General features: G+C 42.1%; 2 protein-coding genes across 2 annotated transcripts; both read left to right on the plus strand.

Moving 5' to 3' along the window:
• Positions 1-898: 898 nt before the first annotated feature.
• LOC118936678 (guanine nucleotide-binding protein G(I)/G(S)/G(O) subunit gamma-7) lies at positions 899-4913 on the plus strand. Its single transcript, XM_036982761.1, has 3 exons — positions 899-1251; positions 1788-1895; positions 2696-4913. The coding sequence occupies exons 2-3, from the start codon at positions 1815-1817 to the stop codon at positions 2819-2821; spliced, it is 207 nt and encodes a 68-aa protein (XP_036838656.1). The 5' UTR covers positions 899-1251; positions 1788-1814; the 3' UTR covers positions 2822-4913.
• Positions 4914-7404: 2491 nt separating this feature from the next.
• Positions 7405-15689, plus strand: LOC110528881 (interferon-induced protein 44-like). Its single transcript, XM_036982751.1, has 9 exons — positions 7405-7543; positions 7755-7860; positions 8028-8417; positions 8579-8633; positions 8794-8989; positions 10236-10388; positions 12250-12421; positions 13707-13807; positions 14213-15689. Exons 2-9 carry the CDS (start codon positions 7770-7772, stop codon positions 14396-14398), a joined length of 1344 nt encoding a protein of 447 aa, XP_036838646.1. The 5' UTR covers positions 7405-7543; positions 7755-7769; the 3' UTR covers positions 14399-15689.
• Positions 15690-18822: the final 3133 nt, after the last annotated feature.

The following is an 18822-nucleotide window of genomic DNA, read 5'->3' on the forward strand; positions in this document are numbered from 1 at the left end:
TTGAAACGTGTATATGACTGTAAAATAATAGTCACCAAATGTTAAATCTACAGTACCTCCATCACTCCAGTATCCCTGCTCATTGTAAATATGGTATTGGAACTGACCCTGTATATAGTATGTTTATCCATATACATATCTACCTCCATCACTCCAGTATTCCTGCTCATTGTAAATATGGTATTGGAACTGACCCTGTATATAGTATGTTTATCCATATACATATCTACCTTCATCACTCCAGTATTCCTGCTCATTGTAAATATGGTATTGGAACTGACCCTGTATATAGTATGTTTATCCATATACATATCTACCTTCATCACTCCAGTATTCCTGCTCATTGTAAATATGGTATTGGAACTGACCCTGTATATAGTATGTTTATCCATATACATATCTACCTTCATCACTCCAGTATTCCTGCTCATTGTAAATATGGTATTGGAACTGACCCTGTATATAGTATGTTTACTTAATCATTGTGTTCTTCATATTTCTTCTTATTTCTTGTATGTTTTTTTCTGGTATTACATTGTTATTGATTATCGCATTGTTGGGTTTTGAGTCGAAAAGAAAAGTATTTCATTGTACTTGCGCATGTGATATTAAAATATTGAAACTTCTATTCTGCAGGAGGTGAAGGTTTACAGCTGACCATCTGACCTGAGGTCACTGCCAATCCTGTCCATCTGACCTGAGGTCACTGCCACTCCTGTCCATCTGACCTGAGGTCACAACCACTCCTGTCCATCTGACCTGAGGTCACAACCACTCCTGTCCATCTGACCTGAGGTCACAACCACTCCTGTCCATCTGACCTGAGGTCACAACCACTCCTGTCCATCTGACCTGAGGTCACAACCACTCCTGTCCATCTGACCTGAGGTCACAACCACTCCTGTCCATCTGAGTGACCCAACTCACCTGGTCAGCCCTTCCCCTGCACACACACACACCTGCCCTACCTGGTACACTTGTCTACCAACCCAACACACACCTGCTCTACCTGGTACACCTGTCTACCAACCCAACACACACCTGCCCTGCCTGGTACACCTGTCTACCAACCTAACACACACCTGTTCTATCTGGTACACCTGTCTACCAACCCAACACACACCTGCCCTGCATGGTACACCTGTCTACCAACCCAACACACACCTGCCCTGCCTGGTACACCTGTCTATCAACCCAACACACACCTGTCTGGCCACTGGATCAGACTCCAATCTGCACACCATCCACTAGGTAGGTAGGTGTGTGTGTGTGTGTGTTTGTTTGTTTGTTTGTTTGTTTGTTTGTGTGTGTGTGTGTGTTTGTTTGTGTGTGTGTGCGTGTGCGTGCGTGTACGTGCGTGCGTGCGTGCGTACATGCCCATGTGTCATATGTGTGTGTGTGTGTTTGTGTGTGTGTGCGTGTGCGTGCGTGTACGTGCGTGCGTGCGTACATGCCCATGTGTCATATGTGTGTGTGTGTGTTTGTGTGTGTGTGCATGTGCGTGCGTGTACGTGCGTGCGTGCGTACATGCCCATGTGTCATATGTGTGTGTTTGTGTGTGTGTGTGCGTGCGTGTACGTGCGTGCGTGCGTGCGTACATGCCCATGTGTCATATGTGTGTGTTTGTGTGTGTGCGTGTGTGTGTGTGTGGTTAAGGACAATACATGTACAATCAAGCCTGAGAAACAAACATGATGACTGTAGCAGGAAACCACACGAGGGCAGTATAAAGCTGCTTTTAAATGATTTCTTTCTCTCCCCCCTCTTCCCTCCTCCCCTCCCCATAGTGGGGGTGTGTGTATTGATGGATCAGGATGTCAACCAATAACAACATCGCCCAGGCCAGGAAACTGGTGGAACAATTGAGGATCGAGGCAGGGATCGAACGTATTAAGGTGTGTCAACGCTAAGGTTTTTATTAGCATGTAAGGAGCAATCCACTGTAACGAGCAATCCACTGTACGGATCAGTCACTGTAAGGATCAGTCCACTGTAAGGATCAGTCCACTGTAACAAGCAACATACTGTAAGGATCAGTCCACTGTAAGGATCAGTCCACTGTAACGAGCAACACACTGTAAGGATCAGTTCACTGTAACGAGCAACACACTGTAAGGTTCAGTCCACTGTAAGGATCAGTCCACTATAAGGATCAGTCCACTGTAAAGAGCAACACACTGTAAGGTTCAGTCCACTGTAAGGATCAGTCCACTATAAGGATCAGTCCACTGTAACGAGCAACACACTGTAAGGATCAGTTCACTGTAACGAGCAACACACTGTAAGGTTCAGTCCACTGTAAGGATCAGTCCACTATAAGGATCAGTCCACTGTAAAGAGCAATCCACTGTAAGGATCAGTCCACTGTAACGAGCAACACACTGTAAGGATCAGTCCACTGTAAGGATCAATCCACTGTAACGAGCAATCCACTGTAAGGATCAGTCCACTGTAAGGATCAATCCACTGTAAGGATCAGTCCACTGTAAAGGAGCAATCCACTGTAAGGATCAGTCCACTGTAAGGAGCAATCCACTGTTGCCAAAGCATCACAATATCCCTCTACCCGCCTCCTCTCTCTCTCACTACCCCTCGTATCTTTCTCTCTCTATCCTATCCGTCCTCTCTCCCTCTCCCCCCTCCTCTGTCCCCTCCCCTTCTCACTCTCATCCTGCCGCTCTTTCTCTCTCTCCAGGTTTCTAAGGCAGCAGCAGACCTGATGAGTTACTGTGAGCAGCACGCCCGTAACGATCCGCTCCTCGTTGGCGTACCAACGTCAGAAAACCCTTTCAAAGACAAGAAACCCTGCATCATCCTATAGCTGCACACTCGTCTCTGCCCATCAGACACACACACACACACACACACACACATACACACACACACACACACACACACACACACATATATATATAAACGTAAACACAGAAATTAAATAGCCACTCTGGAGAAGCGCCATACTTAATAGCCACAGCTAGGGGGCGGTGTCTGTGTTTACAGACCACATTACCACATTAGTGATATTAGCCCTGGATTGTGTTTTTGTGGTGCTGAGGGTAAGCCTGCACTAACATGCAGCCCTACCTGATACTGGTTACTGACTCACCCACAGAGATAGTGACACTCAAGTGGAGATGACAGATTTACTTTAAAAAGGGATTAGGACAATTATCTTAATAGGAATCCACAGTCGCCTACATGAAGTTATAGGCTGATGTATAGCATGTATTTTAGTGAATCAATGATTTATTGATTCATTGATTAATCAATTGACTGATAGCATGTATCTCTGGGTGCTGTGGAATGATGGGTGTAAGGTACATGAGGGTAAGGAGTGAGGTGGAGGGTGATATGTGTGACCAATCTGGTGTAAAACCTGGGTCGTCCATGTGATGCAAGATGTGTTAGCCCTCTCAGCTAAAGCCTAGTCATTAGCCGTGGAAGTTAATATAAGTCTTCAGGTCTCAGGCATGGTTACCCATCACTAAAGCACCGTGGCTATACACAGTGTGTTTGTTAGCCAAATAGTGGCTGACTTGCCACTGACTTGCTAAGTATCACAATGGGGATGGCCCCTTCCTGAAACCTTGGGTCAACGGTAATGTCAGTGTTTCCACAAGACATTGTGTTTTTGTGAACATAGCATTGAAACACTGAGCAGGTTGGTACATGCTGCATATGTACCCACTGTGTTTAAACCCGGATCATCTGCAATGCCACAAGACTGTGTTAGCCCACTGAGCTAAAGTATAGGCTACATACTCCCCCACTCTAGCGACGGTTATCGATCAAAAGTGTTTCTGCTTTGGTTTTGAATTCTTGGTCAGTGGGTTTTCTATAGGCCAAAACTCCAGCTGTGTCGACTTGTGGAGTAAGTTGCTCATAGACACTGATCTATGATCAGTCTTGTGTTTTCCCTCTAATGGTAAAGGTTAGGATTTAGGGAGGGTTATCTGATACTAGATCTGTGTCTAAAAGGCTACCACAGGCAGCCTAATTCAGATCTTTGTCCACTAATTGGTCTTTTGACCAATCAGATCAGCTCTTTTTCCAATAATTGAGCAAAATATCTGAATTGTGCTGCCTGTGTAAACGCAGCCTAATGAAACTTTTATCTTGAGTATTGCCAAGTACTGAGAGGTTAACTGTGTTCAAGTTTTTAACACTAGAAGTATATATATATATATATGTTTTTTTATTAATTATTGTTTCGATATTTTGTCCACTGTAGGTTTCCATTCACTCCTTAACTTTACACTTGAGGCAAAAGTTTACCTTAACCACAGATCTAGGATCAGATTATCATCCCCAATCTTAATTTAAACCATATGTACAAATATCTTATCCTATATCAGTGGTTATAGAATTCACTAGTTCTGCCAATGAGAGCAAGCATCACATTATGGGCTTTGCTTATTGGCTCATCATGTGTTTTATTGAGGAACAAGAGCCAATTACAAAGTGTTGTCCCGTCTCCCCACCTCCACAGACCCATTTCTCTACTCCCAAACCAAACTTGATTGTAAAAAATGTAAAAGATGCTAGAGAAAATAAAAAAAAAGTGTATAAACTTTCTTTAAGTGCAAAAGTGATACGTTTTGAGAGTAGCTTTTCGGGGTTTGGCTTGAGTTTCTTTCTAAATAGAAGCAGGTCAGTCGAGTATTATTATCGAACTGTACAGTGTTTGTAAGATAAAACTTAGGCCAGAATTCAATCAAAGTGCATCAAACTTTTTCCACCAAAAAAAAGCGCTTTAATTGAATGTCAGCCTGTTGCGGAATCTTTTCTGTGAACGTTCCATTTTTGCATAAATGTTTCCCTTCTGTCAGAATTTAGTCTGTTTGTTTCCTCATTCAGCTTGAGACAGGTTCACACAAACACACACACTCACACGCTCACACACACACGCACACGCTCACACACACACACGCACACGCTCACAGACACACACACACATGCACACACGCTCACACACACTCACACGCTCACGCACACACACACACGCACACACGCACACACACACACACACACACACACACACACACACACACACACACACACACACACACACACACACACACACACAATCCCCTAGTGACTAAATGGGGAGCCAACCACATCTAGCATGGCCGTATTCGTAGCATGGCGTCTTATACACAGGCACAGCACTGTGAGAAACAAACCTGAACCATAAAAACACTGTCTCTCTCTCTCTCTCTCTCTCTCTCTCTCTCTCTCTCTCTCTCTCTCTCTCTCTCTCTCACACACACACACACACACACACACACAGTTTCCTAATGTCTTTTACAATTGATTATCTGAGGGACAATCTTGCTATTTCTTAATTAATTAATTCCATGGACAGTTATTTTTGATTGATTGATTGGTTGATTGATGGTTTGCCTTGTTGTGGTGTATTGTGTTGTATGCTGGTTAGGACCAGGAGTTTTACCTGGTCAAGTCACGTGGTCAGGAACAACATTCTAGCCCTAGACTTGAGAATAGTTGAGAGTATTTGGGTGAACAGTCTTAAAAGAGGACACAACGCTCTAGAATGGAAGTCTTGTGGTGCTCCCATTCCCACATCATTCACTATAGCTGATCTAGGTCCGTTTCAAGTTTTCAACCCCTAAAGATTGTCAGGATTTGGGGAATGGAATCTGATCCTAGATCTTACCCAGTGCAGAACGCTAGAACCCTAAAACTAATTTCTGTCCCTAGACACTGGTCTCGGGTCAGTTTTACCTGGACTCATCATTGTGTTTTTATCTCCTGTGTATTCATATACAGTATGTATCTCTGGTAAGGCTTTGTTTTACAGTCCCCTTTAACTTGGTATTTGCTTATAAATAACATGGTAAAAACATGTGTTTCGTTGCAAACGAGGACTATTTGGTCCCAGGTTGAAAGTCCCCATTGTTACCACAATGTGTTCCTTCCGGCTGGGACAGGGACTGTAAAGTCAAGCGAGGACTATTTGGTCCCAGGTTGAAAGTCCCCATTGTTACCACAATGTGTTCCTTCTGGCTGGGACAGGGACTGTAAAGTCAAGCGAGGACTATTTGGTCCCAGGTTGAAAGTCCCCATTGTTACCACAATGTGTTCCTTCCGGCTGGGACAGGACTGTAAAGTCAAGCGTTACCGTATCTTTCTGCCTTGATTAATTGTGAATGATCAGTTATAGATTATGAAGGAAATGTAATATCTATTTTTTGTATCTGGTCGCTCTGATGTGCCATAACTCATGTTTTCTTGCACACTGTTCATGTTTTACAGTGAAATACTTTACTGTTCATATTTTACAGTTAAATACTTTACTGTTCATATTTTACAGTTAAATACTTTCCTGTTAAGACTTTACTGTTCATATTTTACAGTTAAATACTTTACTGTTAAGACTTTACTGTTCATATTTTACAGTTAAATACTTTACTGTTAAGACTTTACTGTTCATATTTTACAGTTAAATACTTTACTGTTAAGACTTTACTGTTCATATTTTACAGTTAAATACTTTACTGTTAAGACTTTACTGTTCATATTTTACAGTTAAATACTTTACTGTTAAGACTTTACTGTTCATATTTTACAGTTAAATACTTTACTGTTAAGACTTTACTGTTCATATTTTATAGTTAAATACTTTACTGTTCATATTTTACAGTTAAATACTTTACTGTTCATATTTTACAGTTAAATACTTTACTGTTAAGACTTTACTGTTCATATTTTACAGTTAAATACTTTCCTGTTAAGACTTTACTGTTCATATTTTACAGTTAAATACATTACTGTTCATATTTTACAGTTAAATACTTTACTGTTCATATTTTACAGTTAAATACTTTACTGTTAAGACTTTACTGTTCATATTTTTGTGGATATTGCTGTTAAAAAAAAGATGATGTTGAAAAGTAGACAGTAATAAAAAATATGATAATAACGCCTGTGTTGTTCTGACCTGCTCCTTATCTTCTTACACACACACACACACACACACACACACACACACACACACACACACACACACACACACACACACACACACACACACACACACACACAAAAAAAACAGATAATTTGAAAGTGACCATAGAAGCTTCTCTAGCCTCAGATAGAATTTCAACTCATTGTCAATGAAATAGCATTATGTTTTGTTTCTAAGCCATCTTCTACCCTACTGTAGAAGCCCCGATTTCCTGACATGACTTGTGGAGGGAAGACTACAGGCCGTGTAAGGTGCAGTCCCTCCCCCGGGGCTGTACGTTGTAGTATGCTGCTAAAATAACCGCACCCACCTGGCGTGCCAGCAGAGCTCTATCAATCTCACACTACCCGTCCTTTCCCGTATTTGAGTAAAAGCAGGTTGAGCGAGTCAAAGTACATGTCTATTTTAAGAAAAGATAAGCCACACCTACTGTACGCCTGTTTTATGGTGGCGCAGCAACGACCTGGATTTTGTGGTCGATTATGTTGTGATTTGAAGCCCAGCAGCCCACTGCATTAAAATGAGTTATATTTCCACGATCATCAGTTACAAACGGTAAGAACTTCCTCACCATCATGACAAGTCTAAAGAAAGCGCTGCAATTCTAAGAGATATCTGTGGGGCAGCGTCTGTGGAAATATGACAGGTTGTTGTCTTCTCTTTATATGCCTTTCGCTCTTTCCTCGGTGCGTGTCTATACAGCGGGGTGAGGTTCATCAGTATGATGTGTTTCTGTTACTATTTATTGCTGGTCTTTCTACCTCAGTTCCTTGGTGAGGTCATGAGTGTTGTGAAGTCCAGTCTGTCAGTAGGACAGGAGAAGAAGCTGCTGTCTCTGTTCGGCCATGTCAGACTCCACCTGCTCTACAAAGGTTTGTCAGAACAATGGACTTCATTTTAATGGAATCTTTATTTTTATGATATTTTATGGGATGAATTTTAATCTCAGGCCAGATACCTGCAATGCACGCAGGACAAAGCGATTGGTTCAGTAAAAGGTAATAAAGTACTTTTCTATTATATTTTGTTCTGCTCAAAGCCAGCGTCCATGGCTACATGAATATAGCCTTCCACAGCCGCTGTGATGGCCAGGGACCCACCGTACTTGTGGCCTACAACAAGGCTGGGTTTGTTTTCGGAGGTTACATCAGTAAGGACTACGCCCAGACTGGACAGGTGATCAACGATGATAAGGCCTTTCTCTACAGCATCACTGACCAGAGAGAAAAGCCCCTGCGTGTGTCCAGTACCGATGGCCAGTATGGTTTCACAGATGGAGTCTATGGTCTTAATGTTGGTGTCATGTGGTTTCTTAATAATAGCACCGCTACAGTTCAAATTGTTGCAGGGAACAGCTACACCTTTGAAGCAGAAGAGATGCATGGCAATGACCTGCAGCTGACAGAGTGTGAGGTATACAGAGTGGAAGGTGAGTGGTCTTTTATAGCCCCTACTCCCTAGGCATTACTGAAACGATTGGATACATGTAACCAATATGGCAAAATATTCTAACCAGTCAGAAGGCCAGGTGAAGCAATTAGTGTATTGATTAAATCCGATTGTTTTGTTGTTTGTCTCAATTTCTGGCAGAGTGTGTAGGCCTTCTGGAGACTCCTTGGAGGAAAATTGACTTGGAAGGATATGGGTATGTTAAATCTCAAAAGCGGTACAAAAATCATAATACTATGCAACTAGTGATGCATCTAGTACCACTTCTGCTGTTCCAGTGAACATACTTAAATTAATGAATCAAGTCTGTCACCCATCTCTCTCTTCCTTTCTCCATCCATCTCTATCATTAACAGCACCAAGGAACGCCTGATGGACTATATCAAGAACTATAAGCCTGAGGTAAAGTCTGTGGTCCAGGTCAGAGTTCTGCTGGTGGGTCCGGTCGGGGCCGGCAAGTCCAGCTTCTTCAACTCCATCAACTCTGTCTTCAAAGGACATGTTACCGGGCAGGCTAACACCGGCAGCGCTGGCACCAGCCTCACCACACAGGTACAGTACTGTGTTTGTGCGCGCATGATTGTGTGTGGCTTAAAGATACAGGCCGGGATCTTAAAGGGCAATGCCGCCACTTTTCACACCATATTCATTATCTCCAGCACCATATCAGTGTCTACTTATGGGAAAACGGCGTGTTTCTATGATCTGTGGTTAAAAAGATAAAATAAATGTTCTAAAAAAAATACTTCTCTGTGATGAGTTTTGTGTTTGAGGTTTGTGTATGAAAATCACTGTTTATTTTTTTTATTTTTTACTTTTGATGATGTCATTGGGTAGAACATTATTTAATTTATCATTTTATTATTTTTTTTTATAGAAGTTTAAAACATACACTCTATCTGCAGTGAAGCTGCTCGACATTTACATTACGTTCAGCCATCTAGCAGGCACGCCCATCCAGAGTGGCCCACAGGAGCAACCAGGGTCAAGCACCCCGTCCAAGGGCACATCAACAGATCTCCCACCAAGTCGAATCAGAGACCCGAACCAATGACCTCTAGGTCATCGGCCCAAGTTCCCAACTCCCAGGCCACAAACCATCCAAGATCCCCCCCCCCCCATAGTTCTCCCGAGAGCTACCCCTCAAACATCCAAGACCCCACCCCTACACAGTCCCCTCCCGAAACCCACCCCAACCAACGGTCCCCCTCCAACCGAAAACCACCACCCAACCAACAAAAGAGAAAAAACAATTAAAACAGACAACAATTATATAGAACGAGTATACATTTTTAACTTTATATTTTTTTCTACAAAACAAAGAAATGTGTTGTTTTCACATATGTGGACAATGGCATTGCGCTGGAGATAATGAACATGAGGTTGAAAAGTCGTGGAATTGCCCTTTAAGCACTTACAAAACATATTGTACGAAATGGAATCCATAACATATCTTACGAAATGGAATCCATAACATATCTTACGAAATGGAATCCATAACATATCATACGAAATGGAATCCATAACATATCTTACGAAATGGAATCCATAACATATCTTACGAAATGGAATCCATAACATATCTTACGAAATGGAATCCATAACATATCATACGAAATGGAATCCATAACATATCTTACGAAATGGATGATGTAGTACACAATTGCGCCTAATGTTCGGGGACCCGTTTTGGCTCGTGAGCACCACTTTCAAAACTACTGGCTGAAATTAGACAAAACCTCTGGAGCCTCACTATTGTACAGGACTTAACATTCTAACTGTCTCTCTCTCTCTGTAGTTCCGTACCTACAGCATCAAGGCAGAGCAGGGTGGGAAGGCTCTCCCTCTGGTCCTGTGTGACACCATGGGTCTGGAGGAAGGACCCGGCGCAGGGCTGGATATAGACGACATCAACAGTATCCTGAAGGGCCACGTACAGGACCGGTACCAGGTGAGTAAAACTGGCAAATGATAGCAGTGGGGGAAGATACATTTCTATTCATTCTATCAACAAGAGGATTTCAAGTGTTTGATACCAATCATTCCAGTCATTACAATGAGCCTGTCCTCTGACTTAAAGCAGCACCAGCCTCACGGTAGGGAAAGCATGTGCTTGATAGTACAGTAGCAGAAGCAGTAGTATATACAGTGCCTTGCGAAAGTATTCGGCCCCCTTGAACTTTGCAACCTTTTGCCACATTTCAGGCTTCAAACATAAATATATAAAACTGTATTTTTTTGTGAAGAATCAACAACAAGTGGGACACAATCATGAAGTGGAATGACATTTATTGGATATTTCAAACTTTTTTAACAAATCAAAAACTGAAAAATTGGGCGTGCAAAATTATTCAGCCCCTTTACTTTCAGTGCAGCAAACTCTCTCCAGAAGTTCAGTGAGGATCTCTGAATGATCCAATGTTGACCTAAATGACTAATGATGATAAATACAATCCACCTGTGTGTAATCAAGTCTCTGTATAAATGCACCTGCACTGTGATAGTCTCAGAGGTCCGTTAAAAGTGCAGAGAGCATCATGAAGAACAAGGAACACACCAGGCAGGTCCGAGATACTGTTGTGAAGAAGTTTAAAGCCGGATTTGGATACAAAAAGATTTCCCAAGCTTTAAACATCCCAAGGAGCACTGTGCAAGCGATAATATTGAAATGGAAGGAGTATCAGACCACTGCAAATCTACCAAGACCTGGCCGTCCCTCTAAACTTTCAGCTCATACAAGGAGAAGACTGATCAGAGATGCAGCCAAGAGGCCCATGATCACTCTGGATGAACTGCAGAGATCTACAGCTGAGGTGGGAGACTCTGTCCATAGGACAACAATCAGTCGTATATTGCACAAATCTGGCCTTTATGGAAGAGTGGCAAGAAGAACGCCATTTCTTAAAGGTATCCATAAAAAGTGTCGTTTAAAGTTTGCCACAAGCCACCTGGGAGACACACCAAACATGTGGAAGAAGGTGCTCTGGTCAGATGAAACCAAAATTGAACTTTTTTGGCAACAATGCAAAACGTTATGTTTGGTGTAAAAGCAACACAGCTCATCACCCTGAACACACCATCCCCACTGTCAAACATGGTGGTGGCAGCATCATGGTTTGGGCCTGCTTTTCTTCAGCAGGGACAGGGAAGATGGTTAAAATTGATAGGAAGATGGATGGAGCCAAATACAGGACCATTCTGGAAGAAAACCTGATGGAGTCTGCAAAAGACCTGAGACTGGGACGGAGATTTGTCTTCCAACAAGACAATGATCCAAAACATAAAGCAAAATCTACAATGGAATTGTTCAAAAATAAACATATCCAGGTGTTAGAATGGCCAAGTCAAAGTCCAGACCTGAATCCAATCGAGAATCTGTGGAAAGAACTGAAAACTGCTGTTCACAAATGCTCTCCATCCAACCTCACTGAGCTCGAGCTGTTTTGCAAGGAGGAATGGGAAAAAATGTCAGTCTCTCGATGTGCAAAACTGATAGAGACATACCCCAAGCGACTTACAGCTGTAATCGCAGCAAAAGGTGGCGCTACAAAGTATTAACTTAAGGGGGCTGAATAATTTTGCACGCCCAATTTTTCAGTTTTTGATTTGTTAAAAAAGTTTGAAATATCCAATAAATGTCGTTCCACTTCATGATTGTGTCCCACTTGTTGATTCTTCACAAAAAAATACAGTTTTATATCTTTATGTTTGAAGCCTGAAATGTGGCAAAAGGTCGCAAAGTTCAAGGGGGCCGAATACTTTCGCAAGGCACTGTATATATTGGGGGCTGATGTCCTGTTTCTCTCCCCCAGTTCAACCCGTCCATGTCTGTCCAGACGGATGGTGTTGGGTTCCGTAAGTCGCCCAGCCTGAAGGACACGATCCACTGTGTGGTCTACGTACTGGATGCCTGCAAGGTCAGTCTGCTCTCTGCTAAAATGGTGGACAAGCTCGCCGCCATCCGCAAGGGGATCAACAAGCTGGGTAAGGAAGGAAATGAGTGTGCGTGTGTGTTTACGTGTCTGTGTGTGTGTGTTAACATGTGTGTGTTGTGCAAGGTTGGGGAGTAACAGATTACATGTATTCCGTTACATGTAAGGGATTACAAAAACAGCTAACTGTAATCTGTTACATTACCAGCAAAAAAATATTGTAATCAGATTACAGATACTTTTGAAAACTAGATGATTACTTCAATGATTACTTTTACATTCAGAAAGGATGTTTGCGAAAAAAAATATTATACTCCTCTCTGTTTTCTCAATGACATTCAAATCAGCATTGAAAAAAGGCGCAAGTTTAAGTCTGTTCCACCTGAGCAAGTCTGACCATAAATCAGAGACCACTATGATGACACACCAAATGGGTTTGATGGATCACGGGATAAGAGCAAGAATTGTCTTTTCTAGGCTACAGTCCAAGCTATGTTTTCCAATGGTGCGACTGCTGTCGGCATCCAAAGATTATCCAACTTGAATAAACACTTGGAGGTCAGGACGACAGCAGTGGTGTAGTCTACTGCATACGGATATCACTTATTATTGATATCTACATAGCACAGTGGTGTGAATCACACTGCTGCTCTCTCATTTAGCTATTTGCGCCTTACGTGTTGTGGTTGTTGTGGATGGCTGTTCACAAATCTAAACAAATTTTTGAACCCAAAAATTGTTGAATTCAAGAAGTTTAAGCTGCCTACCCATTCATTGTTTTTAAAACCAGTGGACAGCCAGTGAAAAATGCTCTCTTGCAACAGCTGCATAGTACGGATCCCAGCCTATGGAATAAAAGTGGGTCTTTTATTGCTCAATCTAATTCATGCTGATAAAAAATGAACACATGCTCAAACTCGTATGTATTTGATAGACTTAAAGGGGGAATCTGTAGTTGCTACATCCATTTTTGGACTTATAAATTATATATATATTAATGTAAAGATATCATTTAATCATATTATTATATGTAGTAGAAAGCGATGGGTTTAGAAGAAGCCTACACAACCAACCCATGAAGTAAAATGTAACATCCATATATGGCCAGCAAACTTTAACTTTAACATTGATTTATCCTGCAATTGTTGTCGTTCAATTGGTAACATACATTTTTGTCTTCTTCTAATGCCTCTTAAGAGAAAAGTCATTTAAAGTAACGCAATGTAATTTGAGTAATCCAAAAATTACATTACTGATTACAATTTTGGACAAGTAACTAGTAACTAACGGATTACATTTAGAAAGTAACCTACCCAACCCTGGTGTTGTGTCACTAGGTGTTGCCCAGCTGGTCCTGCTTACAAAGGTGGATGAGGCCTGTCCTCTAGTGAGAAAAGACCTGACCAACATCTACCTCAGCCACTACATAGAGAGGATGGTGAGTGCATGGCTGAGTCTGGAACCCTATTCTCACATAGTACACCGTGTTTATTTAACTACAACCGTGTGTGTGTGTGTGTGTGTGTGTGTCAGACCCGTGAGGTGAGTGTGTGTCTGGATGTGTCTGGGTGTGTGTGTGTGTTTCAGACCCGTGAGGTGAGTGGGTGTGTGTGTGTGTGTTTCAGACCCGCGAGGTGAGTGTGTGTCTGGGTGTGTGTGTGTGTTTGTTTCAGAACCGTGAGGTGAGTGTGTGTCTGTGTGTGTGTGTGTTTGTTTCAGACCCGTGAGGTGTGTGTGTGTGTTTCAGACACGTGAGGTGAGTGTGTGTCTGGGTGTGTCCCAGTCCTGTGTCCTGCCAGTGAAGAACTACAGTCGTGTGTGTGTGTGTGTGTGTTTGTTTCAGACCCGTGAGGTGAGTGTGTGTCTGGGTGTGTCCCAGTCCTGTGTCCTGCCAGTGAAGAACTACAGTCGTGAGTTTGAGCTGGACGTCCACACAGACATCCTCCTGCTCACTGCCGTGGTCCAGATGCTTCGCTACTCTAACAACTACTTTGATGACATCTATCAGGATGGAGAACAGTCTGAGTGACTAGGGGTGTGTGTGTGTGATACTGATCTGAAGTCAGTTTTGGGTTTACCTTCTAGTGGGTACGCTTAGGATTAAGGGGAATACACTGATCCTGGATGTGTTAAAATAGCAACTTTTAGTTATGGCTTTATAAACATTTTTATCTTAATTCTCTGAGGCGATTCCATTCGGACTTTTCCCAGTTACGATTTACACTGAGTATAGCAAACATTAGGAACACCTTGCTAATATTGATGTCGTTTGCGTGGAGGACTTTTCTTGATACACACGGGAAAATGTTGAGTGTGAAAAACGCAGCAGTGTTTCAGTTCTTGACACAAACCGGTGTGCCTGCCATCTACTACCATACCCTGTTCAAAGGCACTTAAGTCTTTTGTCTTGCCCATTCACAATCTGAATGGCACAGATACACAATACATGTCTCAAGGTTTAACAATCTATCTTTAACCTGTGTCCTCCCCTTCATCGGCAAAGATTGAAGTGGATTTAACAAGTGACATCAATAAGGGATCATAGCTGTCACCTGGATTCACCTGGTCAGTCTGTCATGGAAAGAGGCGTTCTTAATGTTTTGCCCACTCAGTGTATATTGTAATTAGATACAATATGTGTATGTCGTATTGTAAGGTTGTCTACCAACACTTCTCTGTAGAGTCTGTACTGCTATTGGTCAGATAAGACATTCAACTGTATACTGCTCATTGTACTTTGTTCAATACAGTATTTTCATATAAAAGAACTAAATGTGGAATAAATATCTGTTGCGTATCTAGGGCCTGACTCACTCAGACTGGCTCTACAGTTGTCCAAACTTTCAGAAAGACAGAGAGAGACATCCAACATAAGAGACATGTGGAGATGCAGTCCGGTACAAACAGCAAACCATTTTACAACAATCATTGAGTAAAAGCAGAAGAGTAAATCGTTTTGATTAAATATTTAAGGAGAATGGTAAGAACATGAATCAGTAACAACAGTGTTGATCATGTCTTGAATCATGAAAGTAGCGTGACGGAAAATGTTCATCTTGTCTTAGTGTCATAAGTAATCCTTGGTTCCTGCCTGTGATTGGTAAAGATATGAGGGGGGTGACATGAGCCCCTCCTTAGGACCATCTGGCAGAACACCCAGAATATCTTCTAGAAGTTAAGATAGGAGACAGTGCCAGAACCAATCCTATGAACTATGCCTATTTTTTTAAATTTCACCTTTATTTAACCAGGTAGGCCGTTGAGAACAAGTTCTCATTTACAACTGCGACCTGGCCAAGATTAAGCAAAGCAGTGTGACACATACAACAACACAGAGTTACACATGGAATAAACAAATGTACAGTCAATAACACAATAGAAAAGTCTATATACAGTGTGTGCAAATGAAGTAAGATTAGGGAGGTAAGGCAATAAATAGGCCGTAGTGGGAAATAATTACAATTTCGCAAATACACACTGGAGTGATAGATGTGCAGAAGATGAATGTGCAAGTAGAGATACTGGGGTGCAAAGGAGCAAAATGTTATATATATATATATATATAAATAACATAATGGGGATGAGGTAGTTGGATGGGCTATTACAGATGGGCTATGTACAGGTGCAATGATCTGTAAGCTGCTCTGATAGCTGATACTTAAAGTTAGTGAGGGAGATATGAGTCTCCAGTTTCAGTGATTTTTGCAATTCGTTCCAGTCATTGGCAGCAGAGAACGGCCAAAGGAGGAATTGACTTTGGGGGTGACCAGTGAAATATACCTGCTGGAGCACGTGCTACGGGTGGGTGCTGCTATGGTGACCAGTGAGCTGAGATAAGGCAGGGTTTTACCTAGCAAGGACTTATAGATGACCTGGAGCCAGTGGGTTTGGCGACGAATATGAAGCTAGGGCCAGCCAAAAAGAGCGCATACAGGTCGCAGTGGTGGGTAGTATATGGGGCTTTGGTGATGAAACTGTGATAGACTGCATCCAATTTTCTGAGTAGAGTGTTGGAGGCTATTTTGTAAGTGGCATCGCCAAAGTCAAGGATCGGTAGGATAGTCAGTTTTACAAGGGTATGTTTGGCAGCATTGTTACGTTCCCATAGCCGGGTGAAAGCTATGATCCCTTATTGATGTCACTTGTTAAATCCACTTCAATCTTTACCTCTTTCACTTCACGGGGAGTTGAGTTGTAGCAGGATGATGCGTTTCCTCTTCTTAGAGGTGTGCGTAACAAGCATGAGTGAAGGATGCTTTTTTTGCAAAATAGGAAGCCGATTCTAGATTTAATTTTGGATAAGAGATGCTTAATGTGAGTCTGGAAGGAGAGTTTAGTCTAACCAGACACCTAGGTATTTGTAGTTGTCCACATATTTTAAGTCAGAACCATCCAGAGTAGTGATGCTAGGCGGGTGGGCAGATATCAGTTGAAGAGCATGCATTTAGTTTTACTTGCGTTTAAGAGCAGTTGGAGGCCACTGAAGGAGAGTTGTATGGCATTGAAGCTCGTCTGGAAGTTAGTTAACAGTGTCCAAAGAAAGGCCAGATGTATACAGAATGGTGTCGTCTATGTAGAGGTGGATCAGAGACTCACCAGCCGTAAGAGCGACATCATTGATGTATACAGAGAAGAGTTGCCCCGAGAATTGAACCCTGTGGCATCCCCATAGAGACTGCCAGAGGTCCGGACAACAGGCCTTCAGATTTGACACACTGAACTCTGAGAAGTAGTTGGTGAACCAGGCAAGGCAGTCGGCCGATAAGAATGCGGTGATCATGTAATGTGTCTGTAACCAGTATAAGAGAACTAACAGGACTGCCCTGGGGGAGCTCACTTCAGAACAGTACTTTATGCATCTGTTTGACTGTAACCTCTCCAGCTTGCTGTTAATTAACAATTATTCATTTAATATTGACTGAGTGTCCCTGTGTTGAATTTCCACAACAGTAGTATATTAGAAGCTGGGGAACAGGACTATAGATGGGGAGCCCCACCTCTGGCAGAGTACTGGTGAGATACCTCAATCCATCTGGACCTTATTAACATGGTAGGTTAAAGTAAGGGTTTGCAGAGAAGAGACACAGACCAACAACATATAGATGCATGAAACCTATACTTGGTTACATTACTGCATCTTACCCAGAAAATATAGGTAACTCAAACAATGTTCTTTGAGTATGTTTACATGCACAGTAATAATTGTATATTAAACTGATTATGGCAGTAGGCAGATTATGCAATAGTCATTCAAACACCTTACTCTGTTTGTTAAATCAGTGTCAGGTTGAAATTGAAGTAAGCATACGCAGATTAAAACCCCTGGTTTTCTGAGCAGTCGTTCTAATTATTAGGACATGGAAACACTTTAATTGGGATTCCAGTGGTGTATTTCATCAGTGCATGTTCTAGCACCAGCCGAGCGAGCCTCCCTCTAGCGCCTCCGGAACAACTGTATGCTTCGAAGGAGTTTTCACATGTCCGAACTCGGAACCAAATATTCTTCCCAGAAATAACGTGGTAGAGCGTTTATTTTGATGGGCCATTTTCTGCATTTATCAGTGTGCCATCAGGTAGCCTGATTTCAGATGTGTCCATGCAAACAGGATCATTAGGGAAATAGTCATTCTAAGCAAAGCAAGTAAACATTTTAAATCTAACTAATCTGGCTATCCACAATAATCACAATATTGTGTGCATGTACAATACCTGTTGGCTCAGGTTTGGGGCGGGACCGGGGTTTAGATGGGTGCAGCTCTTCCTGCTTCTCTAGCTGTTTTTTGAAGAAGCTGTCAGCGTAGTTCAACATCTGGTTCAGACTGAGCAGCAGGATATCTATGTCCTGATCCTGCTCACACTCCTGGCTGTAGTTGTTCACTGGCAGAATACAAGACACAGGAATATTCAGGGACGCACTTAACTCGTGGGTCTGTAAACACATTTAGCAATTTCTTAAAGGGATAGTTCGCCCAAATAAAATTCTACATTGGTTTCCTTTCCCTGTTAGCAGTTTATGGACAAGGTATGACAGCAATCGATGTGTTGGTTTTATTTCCCTGGCACGATTTATAAATGCTAACATTTTAGCATTAGTGACACAAATCCCATTCAAGTCATTGGACCGTTTTCACTCATGTCCAAATCATCCAAAAGTATCTCAAATTGATTGTGAAGCTCAAGAAAGTCACTTATAGATGCTTTGAGCATGATGCGTGAAAAATTATAATATAGGTCCCATGACTTGAATGGGATTTATGCCACAAATGCTAAATGGGTTATGTGCCACAGATGCATTTGGAAACTGTGCCAGGGAAACTAAACCGAAGCATGGATTGAGGTCATACCTTGTCCATAGACTGCTTACAGGGTAAGAAAACCGATGTAATTTGAGGGAACTATTCCTTTAACTTAGCCAATTAGCGCTTCGTGTATCTTTAACAGCCATGCAGTTGC

Source organism: Oncorhynchus mykiss, chromosome 7 (assembly GCF_013265735.2).
Source record: "Oncorhynchus mykiss isolate Arlee chromosome 7, USDA_OmykA_1.1, whole genome shotgun sequence".
NCBI classification, from domain to species: Eukaryota; Metazoa; Chordata; class Actinopteri; order Salmoniformes; family Salmonidae; genus Oncorhynchus; species Oncorhynchus mykiss.